Below are 26,758 nucleotides of genomic sequence, written 5' to 3'. Positions count from 1 at the left end.
CTTTAACGCCATCTATCACTATTACGTCACCTCTTATGAATAGATGAGAAGCACAAGTCCGTTTTTATTTCCTTCTCCAAATTTCACTATAAGTATGTTACGATATAATTTGCCTACCACATTGGGTATGACTTATAGGGGGTTGAAAGTGGGGACAGCAATTACTGGGCTGGAGATAGGATCAGCAAACAAACCGAAACGTTTGCTAACGGCCACTCTTGGTTTGGTTGGAGAACTGGGACGTAAGTAATTGAATAAAAGAGGGACTGGATGGGGTAACTACAAAGAAAGAAATCAAAAAATAGTTACGTAGATTTTCTGGGCAATAAAACACAAGAAGGTTACTAAACTATTTGAATTTGGACGCCGTTTAAAAGAATCCTCTTGCTGGATAGAAAGAAAGGCTTTTCTTTCCTAAACAATATTGAAGGGTGAAAATCTTTTTAATGGAAATAATTCTACAACTCCTGGTTTAGAGAGAAACATTACATATTTATTATTACTTCACATCAACAATTATTACAAATAATATTAACAAAATTTATCAACAAAACTTACAATGGCGCTATTTGTAACGATTTACAACAAGCTCCAGACGTTGGGTACATTTATAGGAATTTAAATAATTATTATTACAAATGAAAATTATCTAAATTTTTCAACGGTGCTTACATTTAGGTTAACCTTTAAACAAAACAATTCAAATTTATGGTTATGTACAAAATGTCCGAAAAGGATAATACTGACTGTCATATGTCGAAATGAAATATTAAACTTGTTTTGAAATATTAATTTTAATTTTAAAATTAATTGCATGTAAAAGAAACTAATATGACAATTAGCTAATCCATAAAACTTATAATTTTATTTATTTATAATTTTTTAGTTTTTCATAAAAAAAAAATTTTATTAATGAAAAATTGTTTATTTTTACTTTGAATAATTTTAATAAAAAGTACCTGGCTGATGTATTTACTTGAAGAGAATTTTAGGATCGGAATTGAACCAAAACACTGCAAATAACACACAACTGTGTCCCACTCAAGCAATAATAGGTCTGAAGTGACCACAAAACACAAATGGACAATTCTTGGGAAGATTCGGGCTTCGGATTATCCTGGATGACAACAAACTGCAATCTTCAAAACTCGGCGTCTCAAACGCTCCTGCTTAAAACCATGTGGACCTTGTCAAATTGTTGTAATGCTGCTTTACAAAACTCCTCCATAGGACACAGCAGAACAATTGACAATTATTTAAATACTGTACCTAATCGGGAACAATTCACCTTTACTCCAGTATCTTGTGATCTGATGCAAAAATTGTTATATACTATTAAATCTAATGCTCTAGGTTCAGACGGTTTAAACTTAAAAATGTTACTTCAATGTTGCCCATTAATCATTCCTTATATAACGCATATAATGAATTGTTGCCTCTTGAGTAACTATTTTCCAGATGAATGGAAAAAAGCATTAATTAGACCCATACCTAAATGTAACAATCCAACCGAATATAAGGATCTTAAACCTATTAGTATTCTGCCCACTCTATCAAAAGTGTTAGAGCGCATTATGCAAATCCATCTTGGCGATTATATTTTTAACAATAATATCTTAACTGATTTTCAGTCCGGGTTTAGGCCATTTCACAACTGTGAAACAGCACTCCTTAAAATAACTGAGGACATTTTAAGAGAAAGAGATGTGGGTAAGGTTACTATTTTAGCTTTGATCGATTTCTCTAAGGCATTCGACACTCTCAATTATTATTACTCTGTGCAATTTTGAAGTCAATCGGCTTTTCCATGGATGCATTGAATATGGTTAAGTCGTACTTGCATCAAAGGAAACAGAGCGTCAAGGTAGACGAAAGAAGCTCTGATTTTCTAAACATTTTGTCATGTTACCTCAGGGCTCAATCTTAGCTCCAATCTTATTTACCTTATATACCACCAATATTGGTACCTCTTTGAATACCTGTAAATTTCATCTCTATGCAGATGATACACAAATTTACCACTCATTTTACCCAGTTGACCGAGCAAGTGCTATTGAGATTGTTAATTAAGATATTAAATCATTGATTGCTTGGGCAAGAAATCATGCATTGAATATAAACTCTAAAAAAACTAATCTGGTGGTTTTTGGTCCAAACAGGGTGTGTTTGGAGATGAGTAACATCATTGAAATAGTTGTTGAAAATGATATCATTAAACCTGTAACTAGTGCAAAAAATGTAGGTTTAACTTTAGATAATCACCTCAAATTTACAAAACATATTAACACCTGTGTGAGTAAAGCATTTCTCAGTCTAAGAACAATTTATCATAATCGCCGCTGTCTGTCGTACAAAGTAAAAAGAATACTGTGCGAAAGTTTAGTATTATTAAAATTTAACTATGGAGATGTTGTGTATGGGCCTTGTATTAGTTCAGATGACAGGAGAAGAATTCAGGTGGTTCAAAATTCGTGTCTTCGTCTAATCTGTGGTGTAAGAAGACACCAGCCTATTTCTCACAAATTAAAACATGTAAAATGGTTGAGAATGGAAAAGAGAAGATTTCTACATGCTGCTTGTCTTTTCCACAAAATTATCAAAAACTTTCTACCAGCATTTCTTTTTAAAAAAATTATATACAGAACTGACATACATAATGTCAATACAAGATACAAAACTACAATTATAGCTCCGACACATCGTACAGAACAATTCAAAAATTCATTTACATATCAAATATCAAAAGTATATAATGGATTATATACTTATTAAAGAATTAAAATTAAAATCGATTATATCTTTTAAGAAATCTCTTAAATCTAAATTGGTAAGTGAGTAACACATGTGCAACTATTTGATGACCTGTTATGAAGTATGTATAAACTGTGTGATAGCTTTTGGACAATATTTAAATGCTAAATGTTTTTTTTGGTTATGGTTTTTAATTGATTGTTACAGAACGTGCAAAAAAATACATTATATTTTTTTTTTCTCTTGCTTAAGATGAAAAGCAGAGGTACTGATTTCTTGAAATCAGCACCAACTGATCTTCGGCATTTTTTCTTTCTTATTGTATTTTATGCATATATAATTTATATATTTTGTGTATTGTATGAATTTGAAGGAAAAATAAAGACCTTTATTATTATTATTATTATTATTAGAACAAATCGGTGATTAACTCAACAAATTCACCTCTCTACAAAAAAAATTGCCGGCTTTGAAGAACTACATGCCGCAAACTATTTCTTCCGAATTAATCTCTTCTTTAACTACACTTCACTGCTTACTAACTAATTTCCGATGACAAAAAACGAATAACGAAAAACCATTATGAATTTAAAAAAGAAAAATTCGGACTAAACAATGACCTGGCTCGTATCGTTCTCTATTGCAGAATAACATCATTCTTAAAAATCGTTCGCCTCCCCGTATAACTTTCTCACCAATCTAAGTGGATATTTATTTGACGCGCAATATTAAGCGGAATCAATATCAAAGAAATACCATCTGTGTTATATAAACAGACTTAAAATGATCATATTATCAATTTCAGCGACGCAAAAAGATGGAAAATATTTTTCAGTGTTTTAATACATACGAAAGGAAAATAGAAATGCTACAAGTATAACCGTTCAAAAGATACGAGGCGGAAGAAACTTTTGGCTAGCACTGTATAACATGTAAAACATTGTTTTTCAATACAAAATAAAACAACATTATTTCGTTTTATGATTTTTTTTAAACGATTTTCTTACCTTCTTACTTCCGTTTCCTGTTAAAAAAAGATATGCGAAATCTGCGAGACATTACTTTGAAACTTAAATTTTATTATTTAGGAGAGGACACAAAAAATAGTTTTTTTTAAGAATTCATTTTACCATAAAATTCGGTCAACTTCGGTTATACTTCTCAAAACAACACATTTAACAAAAAATTAACAAATTAATCTTATTCGCAGTTATCACAATGGTTGCATTCTAATGAATAAAAATCGATACTTTTCGTTTTCATTGAACTTTTCTTTGATAATATGAAAGAATAACTTGATAAATGATCCTACAATAGCTTTTTGATGCGTAGTTTTGAAAATATTGTTCAGTTATAAAACGGTCGTGTCGATGTGCTAATCCGGAACAGTTTTTAACGCATTTCCGTAAACAAACTATTAACTACTTGCCAAAAAACTTCTGTAACTATTAGTAAAAATTTCTTTTTGAGGTTAAATGCTAGTGAATTTGTTTGAAAGTGTAATATACTGTACATTCCTCTGTGATTAGAGCATTCAAAGATATCTCCATACACTTTTTTGTGTATGGTGCAAGGTATTCCAATAATCCAATCAATGTGGAGTGATTTCTGTGTCCATATTTCTTTTATAAGCTGCTGTAATACCATTATGGTATCGTGGCCACCTTCTTTATATAGTTCAGCTGGGAGATTATCTATTCCGAGTGCTTTGTTTCTGGCTAGTTTTTTAACTGCATCTTTAACTTCAAGAATCGTTGGTGGTTCCTCGTCCCTATCGTCTATTCCCCTTACCTCATGTCTTTGGTCTTCCAGGTGTTCTTCTTTTTTCTCTATATTAAGTGCCTGGTTAAATTATTCCACCCATCTATTCAATACATTTTTCCTTGTTGTTAATAGGTCGCCATTCTGACTTCTGCATTGTGTTGTGGTTGCCTTGAATTCTTTTCTGTTCATGTTAACTTTCTTATAGAATGCTCCGAATTCTTTCTATCTATTGAGGTTTTTATATATAAGTTCCTTTTTTAAGTAGTTTTGTTTTTTCTTTTCTGTACTTAGTGTACTTAGGTCTTACATGCATACTTCATAATGTCATTAATGATAACAGCAAAAGTGGTTTTATATCCGTTTACCAGAACGAATTATATGAATTGCTAATTAAAACACTTAAAAATAATCGTTCTTGTGGATCTGGTATATCGACATTCCAGGGTTTATCACAAAAAAAATATCTACTAGCTACTACTGAGCTACCTCTCACTCTTACAAAAAAAATTGTATGCCACTGGAAAACTAAGAATAACTCAGAAGGGTCATTACCATTTCTTGTAATTTAATGTCTACAATTTCGGAACTATACTATATGACTGTAGTCTATGATTCTTGTAAGATTAACAGACAGACAAATAGAGAGTTTCTATATAAAAGTTATTTGGAGGCTTTTTTCAAGTTCACAAGTTTAACCATCACTTATTTGAAATGATTAAACATAACCAGTAATTGTAATGTTTAATACATTAATACGTAATTTGCAATTAGGTTTCTGAAAAGTTTAAAGTATGTTGTTGTGGAAAGAGTATTTATTAGCAAGTTTTCATGAAAAAGATCGATTTAACCTCCAAAAAATGGTAGCATAATGCCATACTAATGTGAAGTTTGTACTTGATCGCAGATATACCTATGTATCGTTATAGTTATTTTTGTTTTTTTTTGTGTTTTTTTTTATGATATAATGAATGAACATGATTATTTGTTAATTTTCTTTTCAAACTAAAACTTTTTATGAACAATCTTGTTTACGTGCTTTCATTTATGCAAATAAGTCTATTTTTACCTTTATTAACTTTCGATTTTACAAGAACTGTCTTTTAAGATGGTCGAAATGGAAAGGGACGAATATTGTCTGATTTATTCGCTGAAATCACGCGTATCGATATTTCCAGGATATTATGCGTACGTGTTTACGATCCAAGGAATTATAATACGTCGAAATAAAGTTAGAAAATTATTGGAACTTGTACAAGTGGAATAAATTTAGATAACGTCAAGATTTGCGAATGTGATTTAGTCATAAATTTGAGTATTTATTGTAAAAATAGTTCAGAATTATTTTCTGGTTTAAGTACTCTCACTAAACTTTATTTGTCATTGGAAGGGACTAATAAATCATTGTCAAGCAGCCACTAATGGTCACTTTAGGGTGGGTCACTATGTTCTTACCAGAGAACATTTTCTAAAAATAGTCTAGTTGCAAATATTAGAAGAAAACTAGAAAATATTACAATTTCTCTTGTAGTAAATAATAAATGTCTAAGATACTTTTCGATAGTGATCTTTTTGAGCCAGTTAATTAGAAAATTTTAAAAGCAGGCATGAACATGCTTAAAACATTTGCAGCGAAAGGTCTAACGTAGATAATGAGGTATGTGACGAAGGAAGAATTCAATTACAAGCTTCGTTGGGTTTTATAGACCGAAATACGTCTTGGCGGGATATATATTTGAGTTAGGTGGAAGGTATATAAACGTAATTTTTTACATAAATCACTTCCAAGTATCACTAGAAATCATAATTTCATTATGTGAACGAAGATTTTGAAATTGATGATTCTCAGAATGACAACCGAATGTAACTTCTATGCATCAGTATGTGAGTTAAACAGATAGAGCATACTTGACTCACCATCCAAGAATTAGTAGAAGATCGAAGCAGAACATCTTCCGAGAACGAGAAGGTCTTCGTAACGAAGGTATCGTTACGTCTATTACAGGGTCACTTTTAAAATTTCTCCACGATGACATAATCGACGTAATTATCCGCAACACTAATGACGAGGCTGAAAGGAAGAATGTGAAGAAAATCGACAAATTGAATCGACAATATTCTCAAATGTGTGTGTGCGCGTGCGTGTGTGTGTGTGTGCGTGTGTGTGTGTGTGTGATAGGGTTAGTATTTACAGTCAAAACTATTGTATTGCATTGACAGTTAAGACATGAAATGTTAGTAATTACTTACTAGTTTACTCTGTTTTTTCTATTTACTGATTTACTTTTTTTTATTTATTTTTTTATTACTACGCTAAGACATCAACCCGTTTTTTTTATTTATTTTGTTCTCCATTTTTTTTATTCTTTATTAATTTTTTTTTATTTTTTATATATTTTTTATTACTTTTTTTTGTCATAGCTTTAATTATGACTGTATAAAATTTTATATACATCTAGACTCTTTGACTCTAAAAGATGTGTTAGATTAGAAGGTAATTGAACATTAACTTGAACGAGATTGGTATGAGAATTTGATATTTCAATAAAATGTAAAGGACATTCTAACAGCATATGTTGTAGATCAGCTAGCTGAAAATTTGCTTAAACCATGTCTTGACGGAAAGTGTAGGTTGAATGCTTTTATAATATTTGCCATTGTCTGAATTGTTTTAGTGTCTCTGCCATTTCGTCCGTTGAAAAGAATATTCTCAAATGTAATATAAAAAACGTAATAGAAGGATTCTTTTCCACTAGGAGCTAGACATTGAACTAATAAAGACTCGTGTCCAACGAAGGGCTGAGAATCTGAACTAGTTGCATCTTCATATTGTAGTTGCAATGGAGGGTACCTTGGGGCAAAAACTTGAAAGTCATAAATGGAGCTAAATCTGACGCTAGATCTCACACTACCAAAATGCGGTGTTCCATTTACGTCAAAGAACCTATTGGTAAAAATGAAGATGTAAAATAACTGTCAAAGACAACCATAGTGTGTGCGAAGGACAATATATATATATATATATATATATATATATATATATATATATATATATATATATATTTATATGAGTTTGGCATATACAGTGAAAAAACCAATCTCTGTTTCAGTTGCAGAGATTTTATAGTTAAACATTGGGAGTCAGATTAGCCTTCTTATTTCAGACTGTTTGTTTAATAGTTCGTTAGTTTCGTAAGGTTTGTTCATCGTTTGTATTAATATTTCAGAAAATGCTGTGTTTACTGAGCAGATGATTCTTAAGCAAATCCATTTGTAACAACTCTTAATAAATATATTAGCTGCGAGGTGGACATATTTTACCGATTTTGGGCATACACGGAACCTGAATATTGTTGGGCGTTTAAGAGTTAATGAAAAAATACCAAAAATCCCATTTTTTTGTTATTATATTTATTATACTTATATTATACATGGGCCCTTCATACATCTTTTTACTATATTCAAACTATACCCATAATTTGAATAACCCTGTGACCCTGATTCCTAATTGTACTTGTACAAACAATATTGCTGAGGTACCAAGAAGTTTAGAAAATAAAAACTTAAACAGTATACTTAAAAATCCTACAATAAGTTCTCGAACCATTGCAGATCAGTTTGACGTTCATATGAATTTGAAGAAATAAATTCCGAATGAATTTCAATGTCACCAAGAAGTAAGAGAGGGAGATGCTGAGGGACGAGTGAAATTTTGTTATGAAATTTTAGAGAGACAGACAATTTTGTTTAGCGATGAATGTACATTTACATTAAATAATGAACCAAAAATTATAGAATTTGGTCGACAAGACAGCCTGAGACACAATATTTAAATACAATATTATTGGACTATTTTTCCACGAGGAAAGTCCAAAAACTTTTCTGAATTTAAATTTTCCTCATAGTAAAATGATCCAATAATATTATGTCTAAATATTTCTAACCAGACAATAGACAATTCGACAATATTGAGTAGTGTTTTCAATAATCTTCCCAGGCTGTGTTGTCGATTTAGGGGATTATATTATATTGTTTTACATTGGGGATAACAGTATACTAGGACTATTCTTTAATAAATATATTTTTAAGTCCAGTTTTTGACACAATATGGAAACTATGACACAATATGGGAAAGTATAGAAAAATAAATAAATTTTATTTGTTCAATTTTGTATAATACAATCTTTTCTGACTATCCTTGTATATTTATTTTGTCACTAGGCCTCCTAAAATATTGGAATTCACCTACATTCGTGACAATTCCCCTAAATTGATATATAATCTCCCTAGATAATATACAAGGTGTTTCCGAAAGTAGGTCTGGCGCGTGTGTTCGCATGCCGGATTCTAAGGGGCGGAAGGGCAACGTTTTGTGGGTAAGTGGGGCGGTTCGAAGGGGAAATGTTGTGGCACCTTCCTGCCGGTTCCCGCGCTGCCGTCTACGTCGCCAGCGACGCCGATCTGGAACCGGAGCCGGAGCGTCTCTTCGTCAGACCGCGAACGGACGTCGTGCGCGACGCGTCTCTTGCTCCGCCGCCTCGACCACCGCCTCCTGCAGTTGTTGTTGGTGTTGAAGGTGAAGAATCGCACAATATGCCGAGAGTAAGTGCAATACAATTTCCTTACGCGCCAAAAAAACAATTTATGCTACTCAATATATAATTATTATATTTCTATTGAGTTCTTCGTGGTATCAGCTTTTTATCATTATGATCTAAACAAGTATACTCATTTAATTGCTTCACATCTATTGCTTCTTTAATATTATCTCATCAAATCCTTCTTTTCCGTCGTTGTATCTATTATATCTCACTCGGCTTTTGCTTTCTTCCATTTTTACATGTCCAAACGATATCAGTTGTAGTTTTTCAACTTTATCTAGTACTGATTATTCTTACTTTTACATTAAATTTATCAGTATCATTCACACATATCCTATTTGTAGTCTTTTCTTATTTAGTATCTCCACAGGATCTCCCAAGGTGCTCTATTATAAGCTTTCTGAAGATCAGTGAATACAATATAAATATCTGTCTCTTTTTCTATATTTCTGTTTATAATTTTTTTTATCAGCCTCTTTATGTATATATATATATATATATATATATATATATATATATATATATATATATATATATATATATATATAACGGTTTCGTGTCAACATCCTTCCGTCTGTCCATGTCATTCCTCTTCTCTCCAGTATCTCTCCGCATACTTCATCTAATGTCTGTCTTGGTCTTCCTCGTTTTTTGTTTTTCAATATTTTTGCTTCCCACACTCTTCTACTGGTATGGTATCTTTCAGCGGGTGTAAACGACCCCACCAACTCAGCTGTCTCTGTTCTATAAACTAAAATGTCGATTGTATTTTCAGTTCGTTCCTATATGTGTTCCTTATTCTGTCCATTTTGGTAACACCTTTGACTCTTCTTAAAAACTTTATGTCTATAGCCTATATCTTTATATATTTTCTTTTTCTCTTGCAGCGCTTTTTGTGTTATCTGTTTTAAATAAATATATGATCCTGTATAGTCCTACCACTTCTAAATCCACTTTGTGCTTCGTCTAATGTGTGTTCTATCATTGTTCTTAATCGTTTGTTTATTATTTTTTATAAGAGTTTCATACATGTACATAGCAACGTCAATCCTCTGTAGTTATTGTATTCCCTTCTATCCCCATTTTTGTATATGGGTACTATTAACGACAATTTGCAATCTTCCGGTATATCTTTATTTTTCCATATTTTATTCATTCTTTTTAGTAATTTTTGTTCTCCATTTTTTCCATGTTTTTTTTATAATTTCTGTTGTTATTCTATCCACTCCAGCAGCTTTTCCATACTTCAAAGTTTTTATTTTATTATCTTCCAATATATTATGTTGTTCTTCATTAATGACGTCTTGGTTTATATCCGTTAGCAGTTCTTCAAAGTGTTGTTTCCATTCGTTAATTATTTCTTTTTGTTTCTGTTATTCATTCTCCAATTTTATCTTTCATAATGTATATTTCATGTTTTTTTTTTGTATTGTTATCGTCTTTAGGGGTCTGTAGAATGTTCTTTTGCCGTGTTCTTCAATTTTATCTCCGAATTTTTCTTATAATTATATTATAAGAAAAATAATAATTTTTTATAATTATTATAATGTTCGTTTGTTTTATCTTTCAGATATTGTTTCCATGCATTTTTCTTCACTTTTACTTGCTTTTTTATTTCTTCGGATTACCACTTTGTTTGTTTGTTTGAGCCTTTTTTATTTGTTCCACATACTTCCTTAGCTGTTTCCAATAGATCCTTGTAGTTGTTCCATAGGTTGTTTATATGATTATAGCCTTTTGTTTCTTTATTGTTTTAAGTTTTTCATTAACTTTTTTCTCAAATATTTTTGTCGTTTCTTTGTTTCTTAACTTATACGTTTTTATCGTCCCTGTGGATTTTTTATTTCTACTTTTGACTTCTCTAGTATACATGTATTGATTTCTTTGTTTTTAAAAATGTATTAGTTATTGTCATATTGTTTAAAGTGCAAAATTCTCCCATAGGTTGAAATCCCTTACAATGTATATTTCTCCTCTTGCTGCATCTGTTGCTAACGTTAACCCTCTCTATTTTAGTATATATATATATATATATATATATATATATATATATATATATATATATATATATATATATAATTATACTTTAAGTACCACTCGTGCTTAACATATTGCTCTATAGTTCTCTCAGTTAGTTCTGTTTCCTGTCTTATAAAATAAGATTATTTTCTCAATCTTTTGGTATTTTATTTTGCTTCATTGCTTCCTAACATATGATCCAGAAGCAGTCTATCCATTTCATAATTTCTGGTTCTATTCTATCTTCTCCTCCAGCTTTTCCGTGTTTAATTTTTTTTATTGCTTCGATGACTTCTTCTCTCTCAATTTTCCATCTCCTGTTCAGGCTTGTGTTTGTGTCTTCTTCTAATTTAAACTTACAGGTGTAATACTCTTTCTAGACTTGTACCATTTCGTGTGATTTATGTTGTATCTTGTTATTTTCATCTTTTATGCAGTATATTTATATTCACTTTTGCTCCCTTAATGCTTTAACCTGATTCCAAAAAGATCCATCTGTCATTGTTATAACCTTCATTTAAGCTAAATTCTTCTTATAATTTTTGTTTCCCATATCTTACTGTCCTTTTGGCAATTTATTTTTATTGTCATATAGTTCTTTGTCCCTTGGGTTCTTTGTTTGCACGTATCTTTTCCAGTCTTCTTTTTTATCAGTGATAGCCACCATCTGGCTTTTTCATTTTACATATAGTAGCTTTCTTTTTTAATCTTTTAATATGTTAAATTTTTTGGTGGTTGTATTACATTGGTGCAGCATACGTTGTAAATAATCTTCACTTTGAGAGAGTAGTATTACATCGTCTGCATAGCAGATTATTTTAAGTTGTTTTTCTCCCATTTGGTATCCTTTTTTCGTTCTTATTTTTTTTATTATTTCATCCATAATCAGGTTGAACAATGGAGAGCTCAAGGAATCCCTCTGTCTTATCCCATTGCCAGCTTTAGTTGAGTTATTTAGTTCTTCTTCTCGGTTTACTTTTATTGTGTTGTTCTGGTAGATATTTTCGAACGTTTTGATTATTGCTAGAGGTATTTCTCTTGCGTACAATAAGTAGATAATGTTCTTTAATTTGACCCGGTCAAATGTCTTCTTAAGGTCGACGACACAAAAATACGCCCGATTGTTGTATTCTAATGATTTCTTTTGCACTTACCTCTGTAATTTTCCGGGTCTAATTTGTCTTTCTTTTTGAAGAGAGGTATTAGGATGCTTGATCTCCATTCTTGAGGAATTCTGTTTTCTTCTATTATTTTTTGGATTAGTGTTAATAGTTGTTTGGTCAGATCTGGTCTTCCGTACTTTAGGAGTTCGTTCTGTATTCTGTCCTCTATGGTGACTTTCTAATTTTTAATTCCCTTAATGCTTCCTTTACCTTTTCCTGCTCAATATTTATTTCTTCGTTTGTCGTCACCTCTGGTGTTGGCGGTTCATTATCGTCACCTTTAGCAAATAGGGATCGAAAGTAGTCTACCCATGTTTCCTTCTGAATGTGTCTCATTTTTATTAGTTCGTTTATTTTTTTTCTTTCTTCTTCTTCTTAAAGTGCCCTCTCCTCAATGGAGGTTGGCTACTACAATTTTAAACTCTTCTCTATCTTCAGCTGTTCTTATTAGCTGTTCAAAATTTAGCCCTGTCCATTGTCGGATGTTTCTGAGCCACGATAGTTTTTTCCTTCCTAGGCCTCTCGTTCCCTCGATTTTTCCTTTCACTATAAGTTGGGCATATTGGTACTTATTATTTCTCAGTATGTGGCCTAGGTATGATGGCTTTCTAACTTTTACTGTGTTAAAAAGTTCTCTTTCCTTGCCTATTCTATGCAGCACTTCTTCGTTTGAGGTATGCGATATCCATGAAATTTTGAGTATTCTCCGGTAGATCCACATTTCAAAGGCCTCCAATTTATTTACGGTTGATGTTTTAAGGGTCCACGTTTCAACTGCATATAGAAGAGTCGACCAGACGTAGCATTTTGATAAACGTAGTCGAATTTCGAGTTTTATTCGAGAATCACAAAGCTTTTCTTTATCCTTTATCTCTTTTCTTTATCCTCTGAATATTCTCCACAGTTTTCTTTGTGTTCCGTAGAAGTCGTGTTACATCTGTATAGAGAAGCTCTCCCAGTGTTCCCTTTTTATTTTTGTGACTAAAGTATTAGTTTCATTCATGATTCGTTTATAGTGATTGTATGTATATTGTGTTCTGTATTGTAAACAGGCTTTCCTCTTTTCTTCACATTTTGTTTTCACTTCCTCTCTAAACCATGGTGTTTTCTTTTTTGATATGTTAGTGTTCGTTACTTTCCTCTCTTCAAGAGCTTCTGTTGAGTTAATTATGTTATTTTTGATTTTCTCTTCTTAAAAGTTATCGTTTTCTAATATTTCATTCTCAGCAATCTTCTCTAATATTCTTTTTCTGTATAATTATTCCGTAGATTACGTATTTAGTCCTTCGACTCTGATTTTTGTTTGATTGGTGCCGCTCTCTTGGGTGTGCTGTATTTTATGATGATTCTTAGTTTACATAATACTAGGCTATGGTCGCTACCTATATCTGCTGAGTTTAGACATCTTAAGTCGATTATTTTTGATGGTCGTATATCTCTGTTGGTTATAACGTTGTCTATAATAGATCTTTGTCCACGGGTGCTATTAAATTTATATTTGTGTTGTTCTTTGTGGTCGAAAAATGTGTTGTTTATTCTAAGTTCATTATTCGTGCAACAGTTTATCATCAGTTCTCCATTTTCGTTTTAACATTCTCGTTATGTTTTTGCTTAATTCCGGGTATTACTTAGTTGCCTATTCGAATGTTAAAATCCCCCAATATTATCATCTTTCTTCTGATTTGGTCTACTACTTGTTGTAATTCGTCATAAAATGATTCTTTTGTGGTTTGAGGCTTGTTAGTTTCTGCGCCGTATATGCAGGTCTTCCATATCCATTCTCTGTTGTTACAATCCTTTTTGTCGCATTGACACACTTTGATCTGGTTTTGGAATATTTAGTATATAAGTAAGGTTTCAATTTGTTTGGCCTGTTTTTCTTTTGCTACTCCACTGCAGATTACTTCACTAAAACTCCACCTAATTTTGATTGTCCTTTTCCTTTCTTTTTTGTTTCCTGTAGAACACATAATATGTCTTTTTGTTTATCTTTTAGCACTTGGGTTATTTCTTGGTCTTTTCTGTTAAGCGATCTAATGTTCTATGTGGTAACTCTCATCTATATTTTGATCTTGACCATATTTCTTGCCGTAGTCGTGTTCACATTATCAATCCAGTTTTGAGTTACGAGGCTTCACATTGTTTCTTTGAGCAGTATTCGTTTCTACGACTGGTAGGTTAGTAATATTGCGCCGAGCTTTCGACATCCTCTTCGACGCGGTTCAATCTGGAAGACTGTTGAGTTTAATATTAATTCTTGTATATTAATCTTAGCTCTAAGTTTAATTGTAGTAACTGCGGAAATCTTTCGGAACATTTCACATATATATATATATATATATATATATATATATATATATATATATATATATCAAAAACACTTTATATAGTAAGTCAAAACTAAAAGCTTTTTAGCAATTTAAATGCACAAGGTATAAACTAACCAGATATTTAATTATTAATTACCTGTCTTATTTAATCAATCAAATTACATGTTTTTGGTGTGTTGCACAGGTAGTAGACTTTTTAAAGGGGAATTCCAAATGAATGGTTAAATCTACCTTCCCTTTTTTACTAGATAACATAATAATGGGGTTGCTGTACGCATTCTAGTGGTTTTACCCTTAATGTTAACAGTGACTCACCACAAAAGGCGTTAATTATTAATGCTACTTCAAAAGTTTGTATTGCAAAATGTGTGTATATATTATTTTAATATCCCAAAAAATATTCTTGGGTATTTTATTTTATAATACATAATTCTCGAAGTAATCTAGATGTAAACAACTTAATTATTACAACTAGTACATTTAAAATTACTATTTTAATTACCAAACTCGTCAGAATAATTGCATAATACATACATGGTGTTTCATATAGAAAATAATCGAATAAAATATGAAAATTTAGACTTAAACTGCAACCTAGAGACTGTGTTTCACCTTTATCTATAACATCGTTATAATAATAGATCCGAATATTTGACATGTTAACGATTTATTAATGGTCGGTTTGTAATCAGCTCATAATCAGTTAGAATTAGAGTTTCGGAATTCACACTACTTTTGCTAAAACCTGTATGCTCTAAATCAAATTCTTCTTCTCCAAGTCATCTCCGCGGAGGGGGTCGGCAATCATCATAACTATTCGGACTTTTGAGACGGCTGCTCTGAAAAGTTCATTTGATGTACATCTGTACCACTCTCTCAGGTTGCGCAGCCATGCCATTCTACGCCTCCCTATGCTTCTCTTTTCTTGGATCTTTCCCTGCATAATCAGTTGGAGCAAGGTCTATTTCTCTCCACGTGTAATATGTTCGAGATATTCCAATTTTCTTGTTTTAATTGTATTTAAAATTTCTATTTCTTTATTCATCCTTCTCAGACCCTCTTTGTTTGTGACGTATTCTGTCCATAATATTTTCAGAATTCTATACATCCACAGCTCGAATGATTCCAGTTTTTTCATTGATGTCGCATTCAAGGTCCAAGATTCCATTCCATAAAACAAAGTAAAAAAACACAGCACCTCGCCAACCTAACTCTTAGTTCCAATTTTAAATCCCTTGTACATAGCACTCTTCTCATTTTGTTGAAATTTGCCCTAGCCTTATCTATTCTGATTTTGGTCTCCTGAATATAATTATTTGTGGAGTTAATCATTGTTCCCAGATATGCATATTTGTCCACTTGTTCGACGTTGTTTCCGTTAATTAGAAAATTCTCGTTGTTTCTTTGAGTTTTCGATATTCTCATAAATTTCGTCTTCTTGTCCTTCATTGTTAGACCGTACTCTTTTCCATACTCCGCTATTCTGGTCACCAGTCTCTGAAGATCTTCAATATTTTCGGTTTCAAATTGGAAAGTATTAAATTATGATATATTTAATTTTCAGCCAACCGTTAAAAAGCCAGAAACTCCCAAAATGGAAGGAAGAAGGCCTCCATCACTCTACCGGCCTAAGTCAAGGACAGATGTAAGTAGGGTAATAAAGTAATAAATATTTTATTATAAATTTAACCAAGAAATGCCAAAAACATGTTATTATAAATTTGAGCTGAGTAAATGGTCCAAATATTGTGTATATATTGACTAAAACTTTAACAGGACTACCAGGTAAAACATCATTTTGCCGATTTGTTGTCTCTATAGCGCGTCATCGTGCTATCAGGACGTGGAGGATGGTCTGAATTAATGGAGCGAGGTGGAGTGGTTCCTTATCTACTCGGATCAATCCCCTCACCGCAATGAATTAAGTATGACCTTTATGCCATTTTCTCAGGAGTCTCACACAGGGTTCGACAAAAAAGACCTGGGGAAGACGCTTAGACAGGGCATGTCGATAAAGGGGAGTGATATTGATATGACCCAAAATACAAACTAATGGAGAAATGCAATTCGGGAAGTCAACCAATATGAATAAAGGCATAAAAATAAGTGGAAAGGGAATGATAATGATATATAGAATATATATACTAACTATTCTTATACTTTTGTTGATTGTAGTCAAGTAGTGGCACCGGAGGCAGAACGGATAGTGGTCGGCTGCGTGGGGATGGCGGCGGAGGCAGCAGTGACGAGGACGTCATGTCGAAAGAACTTCGACATCGCCTGCAGGAAGAGGCATCGTTGTACAGGAAACGCTTGGACACGTACAAACAGGCGCAACAGAACCAAGCAGCACTCGTTAGTAGATTACAAGCAAAGGTTAGCACTTTTAGAGTATATTCAGAGTATTTATCTAAATTCTAAATTTGCCGAAACATTTGTAGAGTTAAGCCGGAATTTCCGAGAATTTCAATAATTACTATATGTTGTGTATTTCATTAATGTATTACATGTATGATTTAGGTTTTGCAATATAAGAAACGTTGTGCCGATTTGGAATCACAAATGGATCAAAATCCGACATATACAGAGCAACCTTCTTCACTGACTCCAATCTACCCGATTTCAACGCACACACCAAGTTCGGCCGTCGAACAGGCTCAACAGCACCTCAGAGAAATTCGAGAAGAAAGGATAAGTGATCTAGATACTGCTTTACAGAGGCTCTCAGAAGAACGTAGGAGGTAAGGCATTTTAATATTATTTTAAGTAAAAAGAAAATAATAGTGATTGTAACGATGATGCAGAAGATATTTAAAAATTACTATCTGAATCGATACACTAACAAAACAATGAGATTATTTACCCTAAGAGGGGAAACAATTTACATAATTCGCCATTAAATCGATTCAAATTGCCATCAACAAAAACTGTGTCATAAAAGTAATTAAAAGCGTATTTTGGTCACGTTAGCCTTGGAAACAATTGTAATTACTAAACTGACATTCTGCAATGTTAGTTATGTTCATAAACGTCACACTGATCAGTTCCTATCATTTGTATTTGACTTGAATTTTAAGTATTGTGACTTAAAAACGGCGTTTGTTCTTACGTCTGGTGCATGGTGCAGTCTAATTGGTTTCTCACAATTTTTTCTCGTGTTTGATAAGGAGAGGTCTTAATTGTTACTAAATCTTTGCTCTAGCAAAATTGTACTAATCGATCTCACCTTTCGTTGTGTTATGTTCTTGTTGTGGCTAGTCTTGATATATTCTCTTGAAAAATAGATGTTGAATCCAATGTCACATAACTTATTTTCACTGCTTATATGAAAACAAATGAACACTTCTTTCAATTACTCTTCTGATATAAACGGCTGAATCTCCCACACAAATATGTACTTAACATTTATCATTTTTAGGCAATTTTTAAATGTTTTTATTTATACCAAAACATTTACCTTGCTACCTAGAGACGATAGAAGAATCTTTGTTGAATCTACTAAAGAACTGTGTAATCTTGGTCTTAGTCTTTCACTTAGTAATTTCAAATATATATTTTTTAGACATTTAGTAAAAAAGTTTTCATATTTTAGAGCCGATCGTTTGATGCAGCTCAATACATCGTTAAGGGAACAACTAGAAGAATCACACAGCACCAACGAAGCCTTGACCGCAGACCTACAGAAACTTACCAACGATTGGGAAAACCTCCGCGAGGAAATGCTGGTCAAAGAAGATGAATGGAAGGACGAGGAACAAGCATTCAACGATTATTACAGCACAGGTAATATAAACACATCAAAAATGTACTTTTTTTTCTTATATATACATAAATTTTGATTGGATTTTAAAAAGTGACATACCGGTAAAATGCCTGATTAGTTAGCAATGAATTTATCTTAATTTCAGTGTCATATAATTTTCTGTGTTTCCATTAGTAGCATTAATTACAGCTTGACACCGCCTTGGCATGCTTAAAATTAAATTATCAATTTTGTTTTTGGAGCAATGATATCTATTCCTGTGTAAGAAGATCTTGAAGGTCTAGTCTAGTATTAACATTGTTGAGATGAGAAACAATCCATCCCTGAAGCATATCCCATACACGCTCGATGGGATTAAGATCTGGCAATTGTGCTGGCTACGTTAAAAGTGTAATATCCTCATTATGAAACCAACCTCTTACTATTTTGGGTATAAAGAAACTGATACCTTCGATGGATGATTCTTTTTCTTCTTTATAATACCACATGTAGCCTGATTGGAGTTAGATTTTCTCTCCTTTTTTCGTATTTCACTAATACCTACAATATCAATTTCACCTTTGATAGCTAGATTTCATCTACAAATAGCGTAATAAAACATTTTTTAGAACACAATCGACTGCTTAATCTCTGGAGAGACGTCGTAGGAATCAAAAGACTGTACAACGAAATACACACCAATACAGAACGAGACCTCAACAAGATTAGATTTGACATTTCTGGAATGGGCAAAGAAATGGTGATGGCATGTAGCCGAATGGATACGAATTTGTTTACAGAAAATATATTTGGAGTAAGTATTTGATTACTTATATATTATAAAACTTCTTATTACTAGATTTACTAAGAATACAGGTTGCCTCTGACAGCCAAATTGCACTAAAGACTGAAATCTACAACTTTAACAGCTTTGAGGTCCACACAGTATTTTAACTGTAAGTGTTTTAACAAGGAACTGAGTTATGTGTGCCATGACATAAACGAATTGCTGATAATAAAATTATCGATGGTATTGCTAAAGTAGGAGCCATTACCCCTATTATCGGACTAAATCGTTCTGCCATATCCCAAAAAGTTACATCTCCGTGCTACAAAAAATACTTTTTAGAGCTTTAGGAAACTAACTTCACTAACACTAAAACACGATTAATTTATAACATTTATTTATTAAACTGTACACATTTATATTTTAGACTAACTCCTAAAATGTAATTTATTTTTATATATAGTCGCTTCAATCGTTTCAGAACCCGTTGGTATTCTCTCGACATAAGGCCAGAGGTCTATCTCGATTTAACGCTGAAATGTTCCATCAGAGGCGTAACATGAGGGCTGGGGTAACAATATATTCAATTGTAATACCGTACTTTTTTAAATCGGTGATTATTTGGATTTTTTTAGCTGTGATAAGTTTTATTTTAATCTTTATACCGTTCCGATTCTAATCAGATTATCCTAATTTATAAACGGTAAATATAAATCGGTAATCTCAATAGTAGCTTTATAATTCTCGTATTCAAGATTTACGTGTTCAAAATATTGGCGAAATAAATCTTACTTTAAAAACCAGTGACTTTAACTACTATTTTGCTCTTATTTTACAACAATTAGTACAATTTGTATCTATTTAGGGTAAAGAAAAACACCAACTGGAACAGGAAGTAGCCGAAATGCAATCCCAAATTGACTCTCTTAAACTGAATTTGGATACTCGTTCTAATGAAATTGTGATGAAAGATGAAAAAATTCAGTTGATGGAAAGGGATCTGCATTCACTGGTAAGTAATTCAAATTGTAGACGTATTTAATAATCAAACCATGATACTACAGTAATATCGTTTGTTGTTGTTTTATGTCAATTATAGACATTTTCCTTCAGGTTTTTTCCTATGTCTTCAATGTTTTTATTTATTTTCAGGTTCCTTACACCTTTCTTGCTCTTTCTTGTCCTAGTTTCTTTAAAATTCTAACCATTGTAGTCTTGTTTGACACCTAACTTTCCACTTTCTGTCTGCTCCATGAAAATCTTCTTATAATGTTCGTGATTATCGTAAATAAAAAAACGAAAAATGTTTTTTTCAGAAAGAAAGATGTACAGAAGCTGAACATAGCTGTGGTCAAGTCGTTAAGATGCAAGAAGAAATCGATATTCTACAGGGAGCACTCAGGGACATCGCTCACGCTTTGATACAAGACGCAGAAAACAAAGACATCGAAATGCTACAAGCTACACATCTCCATCTCAGCGCTGGAACACCTCTACCTCAAAAGTAACTAAAATATATTTATATCACATTAGTATTATAGTTTATTTTTATGAACGAGAGAGTAATTAGCATAATTTTAACTGGTAGCTCCGACCACTCCATGGGCGTGCTCAAGATTAATTGAAAAATTACTTTGAATAATTGTAAAAAATAAATGAATTATTTCAGTGTTATAAAGTGTTATGTGTATGTAAACAAAAGTGACCTCTTTTATCACACACTATATTAGAACTGACTGGCCTACATTAAAAAGGGTTTTAAAAAATTCACATTTTTTTTAATTTTTAAAAATTACAAAAGAGAAAAAGAGTTTTTAAAACCGTCTAAGGTATGTTAAATAGATGAATACAAATATTAATATAAAACTTACAGCTACTTGTTACAAATCCAAATCAGATTCAGAAGATGAACTTTCAGAACCAAGATTTATAATAACTGGCTCGATCATTTTATCAGTAATATTGTCCAGCTTCCACATTTTTTCCTCTTCTTTAATAGTGTGATTTACTGCCTTTTCCCAGTTTTCAGGTTTTACATTAGTTACGGCCTCCAAAAACAACTGTTTAACATCATGAATTTTAAAAGTGGTATTTTTTCTTGAAACTTCACTCTTTATCTGTGCCCATACCAGTTCAATCGGGTTTAATTCACAATGATATGGTGGGGATCTAAGTACTGTCATTCCACGATTTTTTGCAATTTCATCAATTTCGTATTTTTTAAATTTTTCTTTATGAAGGGCACACAACGAATAAAGTTCCTTTCTTATAGATCCGGGATGGTACGTAATATTTTTTGAACTCAGCCAATTCTGCAAGTCTTTTTTTAACCACTTGGTTGTGGGCAGTCCTTCTATAAGTCTGGAGTGATAACTTGCATTATCCATTACTATTACACAGTTCTTAGGAAGAAGATCTATCATTTGTTCGAACCATTCTTGAAAGACATCAGCGTTCATGTCTTCATGGTAGTCACCGGTACGAGTTGATTCAAAAGTTAATAAACCACCTTCAACAAAACCGTCTGAACTGCCAATGTGTACTATTATCAGCCTGCGTCCCTTTCCTGATGGTGGGTTTAAACCAGTAAATAAGTTATTTACAAAAGCGTGCCTTTGACTTAACAGTTTCATCCTGCCAAAATTTATTTGGTGTATGACCCTCGTTGATCCATGTTTCATCAAGATAAAATATTTTTCTTTTTTGGTTTCTCATTTCCTTTATGGTTCTTAGAAAATGTCTTCTCCATATGACAATATCGCTTCTTTCTAATAAAATAGACTTTCTGGGATTCTTTTTCCAGCGGAAGCCTATTTCTTTTAAAAGTTTCTATAACGTACTTCGACTCATTTCTGGGTAATCCTTATCATCTCGAACTGAGACAAGAACTTTATCCAATGTTGGAAATTCTTGTCTAAAGAAGAATTCATGCACTTTCCGTCGAAGTCCTTCTTTAAAATGATATTCTATTTGAAATTTTGGTTTCCCTGGAGCATTACGTGGCATTTGAAAACTACCACATTTCTCTTCTTTAATAACTCTGTAAATCGTAGATTTCCCAACACCAAGTGTACTGCTAACTAACTCAACGGTCTCATCAACACTTTCACATAAACGTTTGTCTGTAAATGATTTAAAACAATTAAATATTAATGTTTTTTCATTAACTGTTAGAGGACCAATTTTTCGGCGTTTACACGGCACTTCCAAATTTTCCATAACACTAGTATACACAATAAACTGCACCTTGCAACTGAAGTACCTACTTTTAGTGAACTGTTAAGAATTTTGAATACGCCACTTGGACCTTCCTACAAAATGGAAAAACCCACTATCATATTTTCTGTGGAATAAGTTTAGAAGGTAATTATCTAGTCAATTACTGTCGTAGATTCCTGGAATTAAAGAATTAAATGTTTGATTGTTGAAACCCTTACTTCGTGGAATGCACTCATTTCAGATAAAATAAAAAGTTTTATTTTATCTAAAGAATTAAACTTTATTTTGCAAATAGGTAGGTACTTATTAAACTTTTATTGGTTATATATAACCAATAAAATAAACATCTTACATTTCTTGCAAATTCATTAGTACCTGTTAACCTCCATCACTCCGACACTGGCAACTTTATTTAGGGATTAGTAATCCTCACAACTATTGTATTCTATTCTGCTCCAACCTTTATACCTGGTGGTCATACTCAATTTAAAATTGTTTTCCTATATACTTCTGTAAACTTGTTGACAAATATCTGTTTTTCATTGAGTCACCCGTATCAACAGTTTAGGGATTTGCATACATAATATATTGTTTTATTACTCTCTCATACATAAAAATACACTATAGTAAAATATAAAACGTTTATAGATCACCGAAAAGGTCGGCTCGCAGTATGACATCTCCAGCGGCTTTTGCTGAGAGTACGATATCAGCTGTACAAGCCGCTCTTCATAAATATCAATCATTTATTCATGAACTACAGGTAATTCCATCACTAACTTTTGCATGCTGCACTTTATATTAGTAGACGTATACTGGATAGAACGACTGAATCTTTAGTACTGTACATTAAAGTTGAATTTGTGGCTGTCTTATAGAATTTGCCTTTTAGTTTCATTAACATTTCTCTATTATATAGATACCACTAGTTTTTTTTCACTTGATTTTTTTCGCGTATTTTCATATATTTCCTCATTTTTCTGTAGAGCCGATATGACTGAAGATGAAGATAATAGTTTTCAGTGTTTGGACTGTGTCTTTTTTGTATAAACCATTTGTGGGTCCATCTGAACATTTCTCTACACTTGTAAGTAGCTCCTGCAGGAGTAGATATAGGCTTTTGGTCACGATAATTTAAGTTCTATCATTAGCCTACCTCTATATCTGAAACAGCTACCTAGAAGTGTCGTGTAAAACGTTAAGGTGGATCCACAGAAAGGACACTGTGTAAACCCAAAAGACGACTAATTCGTTCTGACTGCTGATTTCATAATACACATATTAACTATTGTAAAATCATCTGGTTGGCAGATGTAATTTAACTACAAGTGTAATGAAACGTTGATGTGATCCACATACATCTAGATAATCCGTATGTGACCCACATACGGATTATCTAGAAAAGACACTGTCCAAACTCGGAAGGCGATTAGTTCATTCTGATTGGTGATTTCGTAGTACCTACACATAATAACTATCGTAAAATCATCTGGTTGGCAGATGTAATTTTGCAAATAATAAAGAAGAATAGTAGCATATTTCAACAGCAAATAACAAATAATAATAAATGAATCTTGTGAAGTAAACAGGAGCCGTGTGACCCAAAATGTAACCACGAGCAAATATAACTATCAAATAAAACGTGGCAGCTGCGTTGCTAGTAGTCAACAGATTAACGTTAAAAGCTGGAGGAATAATTAAATCAGTGAGATAAAAAGTAGCTGCTTCATATCAATAAAAAAAACCTAATGGGCACGAACGGAAACAAAAACGGTAAAGATAAATCGGATATAATTTAATAATTAAATAAAATACATAAACATAAATGGAAATACCACATTAGTATAATTACACAAATTATTAGTTTGTAAATCTAGGTGAATAAGACAAATGGTAAGAATAAGAACTATAGACCAAAAAGGAAAGAAAAAAAGGAGAAAAACTAAAAGAAAAAACATTAAAATTTAACATCTATAAGTAGAAGCCACAGTTAGAATGCAGTGTCGGTCTTACGACTCGCAGCGATTCCGCTCATGTCGGCACAGTGGTAGGTGTGTGGTAGTTTGGCAATAGACTGAGAAATCAGGACCGTACGCGCTTCATTTTAAAAATCTTTACTACTCATGAATTTAACTGAGTTAAATAAGGAAATAAACAAAAAAAACCAATTTAATTCTATAAAAAATGCCTTTATACATAAAATATCTAATACCTCCTAAATACTTATATACATATATACAAAAAAAATGCAAGCAGTTTACCCTATACGACACGATAAATACATATACACAAAATAAACAAGAAAATCGTAACTGAAATGTACTCTACGTGCGGTACTAAAAAAACAAATGATCATTAAATCTGAGATATTTCTCGTTAATTAATACTAATCGCAATCCATATCTAAATCGTCCTAAGCCTCTGAATGATCTTCTATATTAATTATCACCGGTTTAATATCTTCCTGCAAATTGTCCACCGCAAACATTTTTTCTTCTACTTTCTTGGCGTGGTTTACATAATTATGCCACTACTCTTTAGATACGCCTTGGTAAGCTTCTTTTGTCAACCGTTCTACCGTTTTTTCTTTAAAATCGACGTTATTTGAAGCCACATACCTTTTCACTTGACTCCACACCATCTCAATCCGGTTCAGCTCGCAATGGTAAGGCGGCAGTCTCAAAATCTTAACGCCATATTTTTCCGCTATTGTTTCAATTTTGTACTTGTCGTACTCGTCTCTAAATGCGGCCGTAGTATCCGGTAATTAACTTTTTATGTAATCTTCCTCGAAGAAAATGTTCTTTTAGATTAGCCAATCATCTTTGATTTGCCTTTTGTTCCACAATTCTTTCGGAAAATCAAATTTGCGGGAGTAGTATGACGCGTTATCCAAAACGACAACGTTTTCTTTGTCTTTCGGCAAGTTTGGAATTAACGTCTTCTCAAACCATTCTTCATATAGATCCCCGTCCATTTCGTCGTGGTAATCAGCGGTTCCCTTTTTCGCCAAGAAAGTTAATTCGACCCATGCCACAAAACCTGTTTCGCTTCCAGCATGAAGAAGAACGATCCAAGGACTCTTTGGGTTGGAGCTTTCAGTCCAGTAGAGAGCCCTTTTATGAAGGCATCTCGTGGATTCTTGATCGTTGTGTCCCTCAATTTCTTTTTGACTGGATACGATGTCTTGTCTTTTCATCATTATCGAATCTCGACCTCTTTTACTATATTCAAACCCATGTCATTTTGTAGCCTACGAAATGTGGTTTGGAAAAATCTGGTAGGCCCTTATCATACTTCACTCTGTTCATTATGCTGGCGACAGTTTCAGTTCGCCTTGCTGGGCCTCTTCGCGGACTTCATAAATTTTGCGAAGACTCACACCTCACATTTTCGAAACTTTTTCCACAGTAATAGTCAAGTTGTAACCATTTTTTAAGTTCAGATGATAGTTCAATATATTTAACGCCACACGTTTTACTTGCACACTAAGAGTCATACCCTGTTGAAAATTCACGACAGATATTAGCAACGACTCCAGGATGTACATACTTTCATCTACTTGCGAAAATGGAATAAAACTGAGCTTTCATAGTTTTTGCCAACAAGTTTTTGGTCTAATGGCCAGTACCCAAATCGACAAAGAGACATGTTTGCTTTGCGTGGACAATGATGATTAAAACTGATTCGCTCTTACCTAAGAGAGTGAAAATTGAAGGAAAACTGTATATAAAATACGCAGAAATAATAAAGGGAAGTAAGGATCTAATAGATCAAAAACACTCTTTAATCTTTTATTTAACTTGTCACATTATCAGTTTTCCTTATTTTGTTAAACACGTAGATACTTGCACTTTATATTTATTGACTGCTTTTTCCACATTTTTTTTATTTAACAGTGAATTAGCCGGTTGCAATGACACAGTAACAAATCATATTGAAATAAATAGTAAAATCTCTTTAATTGTTTTATCAAAGAGGCAGTACACAATTGATATATTTAGCTGTCCCTTGATGAGTATCAATGATATTGAGATTGCCTGAATGTTGAATTAACCTACTTGATCTATCTCATGGTGTTTCATATCCCTTCCAATTATCAATGCAGTTTCACCATGACCATTTCTCAATATATGTAATGTAATATAGATTTGTCATGTCTGAGATCATCATTACAGTAGACTCCCGTAAGTTCGGTCACCTCGGGACCGGACCCTAGGCCGAACTTAAAAGTGGCTGAACTAACCGATGCATATCTAAAAAATGCCCATTTATTATTTATATGGATCTAGTAAAAACAAAATACTTGTACAGTAAGTAGAAGACAAAACAGAGGAATACTCTGACATATATTTAACACATATGAAAAGATAGACCGTTAGAAA

General features: G+C 32.6%; 1 protein-coding gene across 3 annotated transcripts in view; it reads left to right on the top strand.

Annotated features, from left to right (window-relative positions):
* Root (ciliary rootlet coiled-coil, rootletin) overlaps nucleotides 1–26,758 on the top strand; it is a 222,901-nt gene that overhangs the window by 121,717 nt on the left and 74,426 nt on the right. For 2 of the 3 annotated variants that reach the window (XM_072520833.1, XM_072520832.1), the window contains exons 1-9: nucleotides 8,899–9,114; nucleotides 16,190–16,270; nucleotides 16,801–17,001; nucleotides 17,146–17,366; nucleotides 18,218–18,408; nucleotides 18,997–19,181; nucleotides 20,020–20,166; nucleotides 20,471–20,658; nucleotides 23,022–23,136. In XM_072520833.1, coding sequence (XP_072376934.1) covers nucleotides 8,914–9,114; nucleotides 16,190–16,270; nucleotides 16,801–17,001; nucleotides 17,146–17,366; nucleotides 18,218–18,408; nucleotides 18,997–19,181; nucleotides 20,020–20,166; nucleotides 20,471–20,658; nucleotides 23,022–23,136 — 1,530 coding nt within the window. In that variant the 5' untranslated portion in view covers nucleotides 8,899–8,913. Of the gene's footprint in view, nucleotides 1–8,898; nucleotides 9,115–16,189; nucleotides 16,271–16,800; nucleotides 17,002–17,145; nucleotides 17,367–18,217; nucleotides 18,409–18,996; nucleotides 19,182–20,019; nucleotides 20,167–20,470; nucleotides 20,659–23,021; nucleotides 23,137–26,758 lie in introns of those variants that run through there. The other variant, XM_072520834.1, reaches the window with a different exon arrangement.

This window comes from Diabrotica undecimpunctata, chromosome 1 (genome assembly GCF_040954645.1).
Source record: "Diabrotica undecimpunctata isolate CICGRU chromosome 1, icDiaUnde3, whole genome shotgun sequence".
Classification (NCBI taxonomy): Eukaryota; Metazoa; Arthropoda; class Insecta; order Coleoptera; family Chrysomelidae; genus Diabrotica; species Diabrotica undecimpunctata.
The sequence above is the reverse complement of the archived record's forward strand: the minus strand, read 5'-3'. Positions and strand labels throughout refer to the sequence as shown.